General features: G+C 51.9%; 2 protein-coding genes across 2 annotated transcripts in view; one reads left to right on the top strand and one right to left on the bottom strand.

Annotated features, from left to right (window-relative positions):
* Positions 1-6636, top strand: part of CEP68 (centrosomal protein 68) — a 10717-nt gene extending 4081 nt beyond the window's left edge. Inside the window, exons 2-6 of the mRNA XM_085307261.1 lie at positions 1625-3061; positions 3912-4034; positions 4401-4497; positions 5174-5343; positions 6033-6636. Of these exons, the coding sequence (XP_085163387.1) occupies positions 1625-3061; positions 3912-4034; positions 4401-4497; positions 5174-5343; positions 6033-6083 (1878 nt within the window). The 3' untranslated portion in view covers positions 6084-6636. The remainder of the gene's footprint in view (positions 1-1624; positions 3062-3911; positions 4035-4400; positions 4498-5173; positions 5344-6032) is intronic.
* A 981-nt stretch (positions 6637-7617) lies between these two features.
* RAB1A (RAB1A, member RAS oncogene family) overlaps positions 7618-11410 on the bottom strand; it is a 14069-nt gene continuing 10276 nt past the window's right edge. The window contains exons 5-6 of the mRNA XM_085307280.1: positions 9959-10090; positions 7618-9700 (exon numbers count right to left, since the gene is read on the bottom strand). Coding sequence (XP_085163406.1) covers positions 9503-9700; positions 9959-10090 — 330 coding nt within the window. The 3' untranslated portion in view covers positions 7618-9502. The remainder of the gene's footprint in view (positions 9701-9958; positions 10091-11410) is intronic.

Below are 11410 nucleotides of genomic sequence, written 5' to 3'. Positions count from 1 at the left end.
GGATCGGCGCTCGGACGCGGAGCAAGGCCGGTGCTCCCCGCGGGGAGCGGGCGCGCGGCCGTGAGCGGAGCCGGTCCCGCCGCGGCCGCCGGCGTCACCCGGAGGGATTCAGGCTGCCGCGGAGAAGCGCCCGCGGCCAGGCTGCCCGGGGCGGAGGCAGGCTGCGGGCAGAGGCAGCCGTTCGCTTCCCGAACGGGCCCTGCCGGGGGTTTCTCCCGAGACGTCACCCACGGTTTCCTCTCCTCAGGAGGGCACCAGGTGAGAGGGTTTCACTTACTGGTGTTGCTGTTTCACCGAGAGGTCCCAAACGAGGTGGGGATTTGTGTGCCTGGGCTGCAGCCTAGCAAGGGRGAGAGCATTTGTCCCAAGGAAGCAGAGGCCTGGAGACAGAGGGACATGTCTGACTTTTTTTTCCTTTTTTTTAAAAGGGGGGGGGGCCTGTAGCAGAGAAATAAAACGTGAATCTCTCTGATCTGTTGTCCTGCCAGATCCTTCATGCTTGAAAACATGGTGAGATAAACCAGAAAGACCCAGAGCAGGAGGGAGAAGCAATGAAAATGCACGTGCTTAAAAACACAGGCTGCTTAACTTTGGGCCCTGCAGCGAGGAAAATGCCGGCTGGAGAGAGAAGTGTGGCTTGGAGGGAGTCGGTGGCAAGCACCSTCCTCCGCCCAGTAAGCTACGGGGGGCTTTTCCTCTCCTCCCTCGGGCCGGGGCACGGGCACCCCGGCCGAACCAGGCTCCTCGCTTCCGCAGCCCGCTGCGACGCCGTGCAGCCTACGTCGGCCCCCGGAAGGGAAGGCGTAAGCGGGGGGGAGCTTTAACCCCCCGGCCTCGGAGGGGCTGGGCTTGGGTGTTGCCTTGGTTCCTGCTGCTGCCGCGGAGCTGGAAAGTCGCCCGAAAGGCAGCTCCTGCCGTAGAAAGGAAAAAGCAGCTTCTGCCGGGTGCTCGCCGCAGAGGGTTTCTGCCCCCGTCTGCCGCAGCCCCGGTCCCGTAGGCCGCCGGGCGTTTTGCRGAGCCTGCTTTTCTGTTTCTGCCCTTTCTGCTGTTTGCGGGGACGTAGGCCCGGCAGGATACGCGCCGTGGCGGGGGGTCGTCTTCCGTGCCCGTCGGCCGTTGCAGGACGGGCAGCCTGGACCGCGTTTCGGGGGCCGGGAGAAGTGAACAGGCTGGGCTGACGTCCTGCCCTCGGCGCGCGCGTCCTAGCAGTGGCTCTTGCTGCCGGGTGACTCACGCAGCCTTCCAAGTACTCGAGATGCCTTTCCTTAAAAACAGTCCCCATCCGGGCCCGCAGGAACTGCCTGCGATTTCGCAGCAGGAGCAGAGTTCGCGTTCGAGCCGCTCCTTACAGCAGATCCRGGGTTGGACTTTTATCTCCGTAGCCCGGTGCCGCTGGCCGCACAAAGGGGCCTTTTGTCTGGGGGGGAAACACAAGCGGTACTGAGCGTTCCTAGAGCGTCAGAAATGTTCTTCCCAGTCCTCTTTACTGGGATTTTCTTGCAGTGTAGTATGCTGTTGCTGAGCTTGTAAAATGAGGTTGGAACTAATGAATTAAAGTGCCTCATTTTTTGTCTTTCTCTCTCCCTCTCCACCCCCTTTCCCATGTCCCTGGACATTTGGGCAGATGAAAATGGGCTGTTCAGAGCTGGCCTCCAGCGCTCCCAACCAGCAGAGCTCAGCAGAAGAAACCAGCATCTCCGACTTCCGTCATGACATTGGTACCCACCGGTGGAGCCACAGGTCCCTCTCCCCCTTTTCCTCCACCCTGGGGTCCTTGCCTAATAAAACCACCCTCAGCCCTGAGAGCACCCTCCGGAGCCATTCCAGATCAAGCTTTTCCACTCTGTCTTTAGAAGAAAACAGCATCTGCGAGCAGCAGGAGATGAAGCGATCCCAAAGCTTCGCAGCCGGCGTGGACGTGCCTCCTCCTGCAGCCATCACCCCTTGGGACCTGCGCCATCAGTCCAGCCTGACAGAAGACAGGCTGCTACGTGCGCGCAAGCCGTTAAGTCCTCTCCTCGATGGCCGGGTTACCACGGAGCGTGTGAGGAAGATGTCGTCCTTCCAGGCTGATTACTGGGCTTGCGCGATACCTGACTCGTTACCCCCGTCTCCAGACCGCCAGTCTCCTCACTGGGACCCTAATAGAGAATACGAGGCCTTGCTTGATTATGCTTATCCGTTAAAGCCGAGATACAAGCTTGGGAAGATGCCAGAGCCTTTCCTCCAGGACTCGGGAATAGATGTGGACAGCTTTTCTGTGTCTCCCGAGGGCACTTTGACGTCTGCCAGCATGCRCGGCCCAGGTGGGCAGGCTCAGGGAAGCCGAGAAAATCCGCACAAGGAGTTTGTGGTCTCTGCAGAAGGACTCTCTACCCCAGGGTCTAGAAAGCCAGGCTGTTCAGGATATACGTCTTACTATGAACCCTCACCTATTGCAAAAGCACCTTTTGCAAAAACTGCTTCCTCTGCTGGCAAAGCAGGTGCTTCTGGAGGTTTTGATAAGGATTTAATGATGGAGTCAGCTGGGCCAAGTTCGCTTGATCACCCTGACGTGGCTGGGAGAAGCTGGTGTACCAGGGAGACCCGCTTTTCAAGTTACAACGGCAAGGGGAAAAGCACTCATCARCTTTTACCTACCGTGCAAATGCTCCCCCTAAGGAAAGAGTGGGAAGGTGATGAAGAATTCCTGTCGCTGCCCCCGAGACTCAGGGAACTGGAAAGTCTGGCTCAGTATCTCTCTGATCTTTCCTTAACTGTAAGGACACCTGGGCAAGACCGCCAAAGTCTTCCGTGTTACGGTGACAGCAAGGAGCCCCTCTCACCCGCGTCGACGGCTCTCGGGGCAGCAGGCAGCGAGGGGAGCGGAGGTGGCGCGGGGCCGCTCGGCGGGCGACCGCGCCGCGCGGAAGCCGCTGCGCTGCGTAGCCGGCGCCGCAGCGATGCTCTGCGGAGGCCTGGCGTACCCACCGCCGTCGGGAGCGACCTGAGCGCGCCGCAGCTCAGCGGGTCCCCTGCCGAGGCGGGCCAGCGCCGCGAGTCCCTCGCACGGTGCATTAAGGTAGGCTGAGGCCGGAAATCGAACTGCGTTTTGGGAAGATCTCGCGTAAAACGTGCCTCGTTTCGCTCTCGTGTCTTCCCGGTGTCGTGTGCGTGGTGTTTGTTTCCTGGCGGCTGGTAGWGGTTTATGCAGGGCGGCTCACCGGAGCAGAAAGTGTCTCTTGATGGAGCAAGAACATCTGGCAGTAAAAGGTCTTGCAGCCTCCCTGCCCTTCCCGGGTCTGGAGCATCCCTGTTAACGGTCTGCGTCCACCCAACGGTAGTCGGGAGGGCTTGAGGTTGGGGCGCAGCCGTGCTGAAACGCAGAGGGGGGCCTGTGCCATGCATTTTCTCCCATCACGCTTGGTACCAGCAGGAGCTGGTATGAACAAATAACAAAGATAAACGAATTCTTTGCGTTTTAATGCAAAATAAATTAGTACGGCAATTTGCCTTCCCAAACGAAAAATTGCCAAAGTTGTCTTTTTTTTTAAACATGTGGGCTGGATAGGAATATATATATATATTTTTAATCTTCTCCTCCTCTCCCCTCCCCTTTTTTTTCCCCCCTCTTTTTTGACAGTGCAGAGCTGGTGGCGCTTTCCTGAACTTTTATTAGAAGTTCTTTTTTTTTTTCTTTTTCCTCCCCCCGCCAGCTGGCAGGTTCAGCGTGTGTTTTGGGTGCGTCGGCCTCGGGGGCCGGCCGCTCGCCGGAGGCGGCGGGGGAGCAGCGCGGCGGGGATCCCGCTGGCACCCGCGGAGAGCAGGGCCGCGGCGGCAGGTGCTTTCSGAGGCCGCGCTCCCTCTGTGCCGCCGCTGCCTTCGTTACGGAAGCAGATAAGCGACGCCTTTTGTTTTGATTCCTTAAGTAGATGTTTTGCTGTCAGCTAGAAGAGCTGATTCGCTGGCTGTACAAAGTAGCGGACGTCGCAGACAAGTGGACGCCGCCGGCGCCGGGCGTCTGGAGCGTGACGGCGTCCGTGCACCGTTACCTGGTAGGTGCCGCAGCTGCCCCTTTTCCCCCGCGGTGCCAAGGGCAGAGCTGCTTTTCCGCGGCCTCGATCCGCTCGGCGCGCCGGCCCGCGGCGCAGGCGATGCGATCTCCGCGTGCGACGCGCTTCTTGCAAGCCCGTTAGCCGCTCTGAGCCTGAGAAACTAATCGCAAGGGGAGCGTGCTCGCTGTGGGCGGCGCTTGCCAGCCCGAACGTCCCGAGTCAAAGGCGGGTGCCCGTGGCCCGGGTGCCGCCCGCCCCGCGCCGGTTGGAGAGCGGGCTGCGCTCGGCGCAGGCTGCGCAGCCCGCCCGCCGCGCGCTCTTCTTCCCGAAGCGCTCCTGCACGGCGCCGCCCCTTTGCCTTCCCAGGAGCTCAGGAGAGACGTGGCTGACCACCGAGGTCTGACGGACAGCGTGCTGCGCAGGGGCGAAGCCCTGCTGGAGTGCATGGCGTCGAGCTCGCCGGGTGAGCGGGAGCGCGGCGGGGACGCGGCGGCGGGGACGCGCGTTTCTGCGGGCGGGACGCGGCAGGCTGGCAGGCGACGCAGCCGGTGACGCCGGTGGTGGCCTCTGCCCTCTGAAACCTGGGGGCTCCAGTGAGTTGGCGCATGCTGCGCCTGTACCTGCGCAGGGTGTCCCTAAAGGAAGGGCCGTACAGTCAGCTCAGGCGTCTCTTTTGGGACGGTCTGCCGGAGCTCCGGGGCCCCTCGCGCCCGAGAGCCCAAAGGGAAAGGGAAGTGGGGCGCCSCTGCGACACCCCTGCGAGCAGCTGGCTGTGGCCACCACCACCTCAGTACAGTCAGCAAAGGTGTGTTTAGCTGTAGTCTGGTTTCGTGTTATGGAGGAATTTTGCTTACRCAGCCCCGAGGGAAGTTTCTGCCTTCTGTAGCTGCCTTTGAGCACACCTTGAGGAGTTCCTTTGGCTAGATTTTTTGTCTCAACTTGGAGCCTCCTCAGCCGCCCCTCTTCGCTCCTCCCCGTAACGTTGTACCCCCGCTTGGAAGGGACTGAGATCAGCTGGTGAATTCCTAAAGTCAGTTTGCTTCAAAAATGTGTCTCGGGCAAATGGCTCTTCTGTATTGCTCTTACCGGGTAGATGATCATGTTACTGCTGCCTCAGTCCACACTTTTTGTTTTTCCAGCTTTAAAAGACACCCTGGATCTGATTGCAAAACAATCAGAAGAGCTGGAAAACTACGTGGCGCGCTTGTACGAGTCAGTTCTCGCTGCTATGGAGCCCGTGCAGGGCGAGGATGCGCTGAAGGATGCCGGCGTGCGGCAACCAGCTGCTCGGGCAGAAGGAGCAAACTGGGTAAGCGAGGGCGCGAGCCAGCCCTTTTTTCTGTGGCAGTGGAAGAGAGGTGGAGGAGTGGGACGAWAAAGCACTTAGCTTAGCGCACTCAGTAAATTAGTCTTTATTTTTGACCTGATGTTTGGAAAGGCCGAAGGGAGAGGAGCCCAAAGGCGAGCTCGCGGCGGCCGCCTGCAGTTATGTGACCAAGATACAGCTGTGTGAGCTGGGTGGCAAGAGAGGGAAGGGGGGGGACAAAAAATAAACCTGGGCAGCGCGAGTTAGTGAGCGGGTCGCTGCAGCTGGACAAGCGCAACGGGAGCGGTTCGGCTGGGAAYGCCGGTAGCGTTCGAGTAAGCGGCGGCCGGTATCGAGCGGCAGCTGAGGAGGGAGCCGGGGCAGAGCGAGCTGCTCAAAGCTGGCAGGAAGCGTGCGCAGCGCGTCCCCGCAGCGGCGGCTCCCTGGCCTGCGCCGCAGATCGCCTCTCAGTTTTGGACAGCAGACGGGCAGAGCTCGTTCACAAGCTTTAGCCAGGAGTAATGACAAATTAATTATTTTAGTTAGTAGAGCTGCATTTTATACTTAAGCAAGCTCATGTGGCAATTTAAATATGGCCTTTCCTTTTTTTTTTTTTTTTTTTTTTTTTTTTTTTTTAAGGATTGCAGCCACCTCATCACTTTTTTTTTTTCCCCTCTCTCCCTTTCTTTCAGGCAGTGCCTCTAGCGGACATGGACTTTGTTAGCCAGTCTCTGGATGGGTGAGATGAATTCCAGCAAGGAACAAAACACTACTTTCAACTCTCATAGAGGTGCCAAAATACATGTACTCACTGTGTATGGAATTAGCCCCCTCCCACCGGGCTGACTTCTGTTTGTTTTACACCGTTGCTTGAGAAAGGCAAGCTGTGCAGAAGCCATTTGGCTACTGGTATTGCAGTTTAATGTTGCTGACTGAGTTGGGGAGCTCTGTGAGTAAGGAATGTACTGCTAGACCTTTTGGTTTGTTTGTCTGTTTATGTAGCTTTCCTTTTTATAGAAGTGGCTTGTTCCATGTAGTAGCAAAACATCAGGAACATGATTTTTTTTTTTTAACTGAGTAATTCATAGTTTGCRGTGCAACTGTCATTAAGTAAAGCTGTGTGACTTTAATAGAGGTGTTCTTTTTGTGTTTGTGCTCTAGAACTGGGTGCTAGCAGCCACTAAGTATCAACTACTTCTGGTTCCTGTTTATAACTGCCATTCACTATGGAAGCAGAGGCTGTGTATTTTAACTCTTGATTTTTGTTATGTATAAACACAAATATTGGATACTTTATGCGAATCCTGATAAAATACCTACAGGTGTGTGCTTCCAGGCAAGAACCGAGCTGTTTATGAACTGTTGYTACCTGCCATTTGCAGTTCTGTAACTTAATGCTGTGCTGGCTTCCCTGTGCAAGGCTTGTGCCTCCTTACAGCTACTGCTGTTCCTCAGTACTCACAAAATGGTCGGAAAGAGGCTCTAAATGTTTTCTGAAGGAAAAACAGCATGTCTGAAGCAGCTTAACAGGGTAAGTATCTGAAAAGGATACAACSAATTAGGAAGTGTTGGTACTTTACTTAACCTTTAAACTAAATAGTTATCAGTGTGTTCTCATGAAGAATGCATCATTTCCTCCCATTCTTGCAAACAGAATGGATAAAGTGAACTTTGTCTGTTCCAACTGGAAGGGGAAAAGCAGTTGAACTAAAGCAATTAACAACCTCTGAATAATTCAGGTTTCAAAATTGCACTATCTCATGCATTTTTTCTTCTTCCCTACTCTCCCCTATTCTGTCCCTTCAACTTAAATGACTGGCTTTGATTGCWAAGTCACAGGTGACAATTTATAGAGATCAGCATAAGATCTAAGAGGCASAAAAAGGGTTACAGTGAGGTTGAGCTCTCTGGAGTCACCTCCACTACTTCTCACTGTATGTGTATTCACARTGACCCTTAGTTAAAAGCAGCCTGGAACAGAAAAGGTCCAGGATTTCCATGCACAGTGAATGCAGGAAATAAAGCAGTAGCAAAGAGGCAGCAGTAGCTTAAGCCTCATAAGAGTTAAGGTGTTAAGTAGCTTTAACATGTTAGGTGAGAGTGCAGTTCCTGGCACTGTCCCCTTGAATCTGATTTTTAGGCCTAGTCTGGGACTCCTCAGTGCAACTCCAGCCTCTGCCCAGGCTCTAGCACTTAACAGTACCAGCACATTAACACAGTTATGACTTTGTAAAGAAAAAAAAAATAACCACCACTGAACAACTGGTGTAGCCCAAGTTGGTTTTGCAATGCTTTTATTACTGTATATATTAACATTATTTTGGATAGTATGTAGCAGGCATCTTGACATTTAAGTTCATTTGTGCAGTTCTCTGAAGGGAAGATGTTTTACCCTCAACACACACCTCCTTCTGTTCATTTCCTGATCTTAGCAACACTCACTACTYCTACTGCTCCTGCTTCCTAGGAGCAAGTCACATATAATGAATTATACCAACAAGCACATCTCTAATAGAAAGCACATCACTTTATTGTGAAGGTCTCGAGTGGAAGAGTTCAACTTAACCATGACAATACTTTTTATGTATTACAATTGCCTGTTGATTGATGCAACTATGTTGAAGAAAGCTGTTAGCCAAAGTTCCCCCCAACAAAAAAAAAAAAAGAAAAAAGGATATTTGCACCAGTTTTAGTTTATACCTCACAACATACCTAGGCTATATTTTACTATCACAGGGTGTATTTACTACTAGGGGAATGTTACATGGTCTTTCAAACATGAGACTATTTACAGAATAGGCTGAACATTTGAGTTTAGATAAAGCTGAACAATTTTACATGTATAGGAAGTGTTTATAGGCTAGCTTTCCTGTGGCTTTTAGCTAGACATCAGGCACTAATGATTTGATTAGCTCTGTACAAAGAATCACACACTGTCCAAAACCTCTTGGCTGCTGGTTAGTTCCAAATTGTTTGAAATGGCGCCTACTTTGCGCAAGTCTTGTGTGGGGTCTTACTTGACCAGTAAGATCACTTGTCCCCATGTCATCCTTCTGATGCCTTTATGCATAACAGAATAGGAACTAAGCTGTTGCACTAAGTCAAAAGAGTATTGATTAAAAGAGGATGGAAGTAACAGTATATAGAAAAGACATAATGTACTGGTAGAGTTACACCTCCTCAAGGTTACGCTGAGGTCATTCATGTTAGGAAAATACCGTTCTCCCCTACAACACAGGGCAGACAAAAATCCCTAAATCAAGTCCTTGAGAAATAAATTAAGTTCCAAGACTAAGACAGGGAGCTGCTGTACATTCAGAATGCATTATGCCTCCACGAACATCAGCTGGGTGTTCCAGGTACAGGATACATGCCTTAAGCACCACGACAACTCAGTCTTTTGGGCCACAGTCACTAGTTTTACTTGTGGGAAAGGTATCTGGTCTACTAAAGGGGCTGAGTGCCATGGCTGCACAAAGATATATCTTGTGCACAATGCAAGCCTGATTTCCCCCTTAGCCATACAAATTAAGACAATATTTATCACCATACAGTTTGATATTACTTCCAATAAGTACAATATTTATTAAACATTTCTTCAGTTTTGTTACATATTGTGCAACAAATTACAATATTCTGCAGCCACAAATTATATGCAGAGTATGAAGAAACTATTAATCAGATAGTGTGATCTTTCCATTTATAATTCTACAAGAAGGAACTAGTAAATCAGATCTTACATATATCTTACTAAATTTTATGCATGGAAAGTGACAGACACTGTTGTGCTGTTTGATACAAAATGGCTGAACTTCATCTTCAGAAGACTAAACCTGACATCTAAACATGCCAATAGAAACATCAAAACAAAAATACATCCTAACCAACCACAGGAAACAGTCTGGTATCAGGAAAAGCAACAAGGATTACACGTTTATAAACCAGCACACAAAGGTTTAAAACAGTTCTGAAAATGAAGTTAGCTGTCTTGAGTCAAGGGAATAAAAAAAGTCAGTATTGACCATTTACAATCTCTGACCTTTGTGGAGACGGTAAGAATCTGTTGTAGTGCAGCTACATACAGTACAATTCGGGCAATTTTTTTTCACTTGGGTTCAGATTGCAAATTCATTGTTGTGAGACAAAAGGGGGGAGGCAAGTTTTAGCAGCAACCTCCACTAGACTGCTTGACTGGAGTGCTCTGAATTTTAACATTGGACTTCTCTGCACCACCAGCTGTAGCTCCAGGACCCATTCGTTTTTTAATCTCAGCAGCCATGGTCATGAAAGACTGTTCTACATTTGTGGCATTCTTTGCACTGGTTTCCAAAAATGGAATTCCAAGAGAATCTGCAAATTCCTGCAAATTGAGAAACAGCATACAGTAAGTTCATACCTCACCTTGCAACTTGGTGTACCTCCACAGAAGCCACAAGTCCTAGACCACCATCCCACTCCTGAACTCCAGTTTCATCCCTTGCATTGAAGTACTGAAGGGCTTGTTACGCCATTGGCATTTRGGGCACATCAACATCTATGTACCAAGATACATCCCTACACCAGAACTTACTCAAGCACATTATGATCCAAACAAGTATATATTAATATATCAACATACCTTTGCTGTTGTATAGTCTACTACTTTCTTTGTGGTCAGATCACATTTGTTCCCCACCAACAACTTGTTGACGTTTTCACTGGCATAACGGTCTATCTCCTGCAGCCACTGTTTTACATTATTAAAAGACTCCTAGGAGGTAAGAGAAGCATGAGATCCCTAGCCAAAATCATAGAATCACAGAATCATAGAATCAGTAAGGTTGGAAGGGACCTCYGGAGATCATCTAGTCCAACCCCCCTGCTCTGCAGGGTCACCTAGAGCACAGTAGACAGGGTTGCATCCAGGCAGGCCTTGAATATCTCCAGAGAAGGAGACTCCACAACCTCTCTGGGCAACCTGTTACAGTGCTCYGTCAGTGAAGAAATTCCCCCTCACATTCAGGGGGAACTTCCTGTGCTTCGGTTTCTGCCCGTTGCCTCTTGTCCGGTCACATGGGACAACTGAAAAGAGTTTGTCCCTGTCCCCTTGACACCCTCCCTTCAGGTACTTGTACACATTGATCAGATTCCCCCCCCCTCAGTCTTCTCTTCCCCAGGCTGAAGAGGCCCAGCTCTCACAGCCGTTCCTCACAGGGCAGGTGCTCCAGCCCTCTGAGCATCTTTGCAGCCCTACGCTGGACTCTCTCCAGGAGCTCCATGTCTCTCTTGTACTGGGGAGCCCAGAACTGGACGCAGGACTCGAGATGAGGCCTCCCCAGGGCTGAGTAGAGGGGCAGGATCACCTCCCTCCACCTGCTGGCAACGCTCTTCCCAATGCACCCCAGGAGACCATTGGCCTTCCTGGCCACAAGGGCACACTGCTGGCTCATGGTCAGCTTGTCATCCACCAGCACTCCCAGGTCCCTCTCTGCAGAACTGCTCTCCAGCAGCTCAGCCCCCAGCTTGTACTGGTGCCTAGGGTTATTTTTCCCTAGGTGCAGGACCCTGCACTTGCCCTTGTTGAACCTCAGGAGGTTCCTCTCCGCCCAGCTCTCCAGCTCTTCCAGGTCTCTCTGAATGGCAGCACAGCCCTCAGGTGTGTCAGCCACTCCTCCCAGCTTGGTATCATCAGCAAACTTGCTGAGGAGGCACTCTGTCCCCTCATCCAGGTCACTGATGGAGAAGGGGAACAGGATGAGACCCAGTCCTGAGCCCTGGGGGACGCCACTAGCTGCAGGCCTCCAACTAGACTCCGCACCACTGATGACAACCCTTTGAGCTCTGCCTTTCAGCCAGTTCTCAAGCCACCTCACTGTCCACTCATCTAAGCCACATTTCCTGAGCTTATCTAGGAAGCTGTTATGGGAGACAGTATCAAAAGCCTTGCTGAAATCAAGGTACACAATGTCCACTGCTCTCCCCTCATCTGCCCAGCCAGTCATTCCATCAGGGAGGGTTCTCAGATTGGTTAAGCAGGATTTCCTGCTGGTGAATCCATGCTGGCTACTCCTGATCAACTTTTCCTCCATGT

Source organism: Rhea americana, unplaced genomic scaffold (genome assembly GCF_003343005.1).
Source record: "Rhea americana isolate MKP2758 unplaced genomic scaffold, rheAme1 scaffold_256, whole genome shotgun sequence".
Classification (NCBI taxonomy): domain Eukaryota; kingdom Metazoa; phylum Chordata; class Aves; order Rheiformes; family Rheidae; genus Rhea; species Rhea americana.
This window is presented reverse-complemented; position numbering and strand designations above follow the sequence as displayed.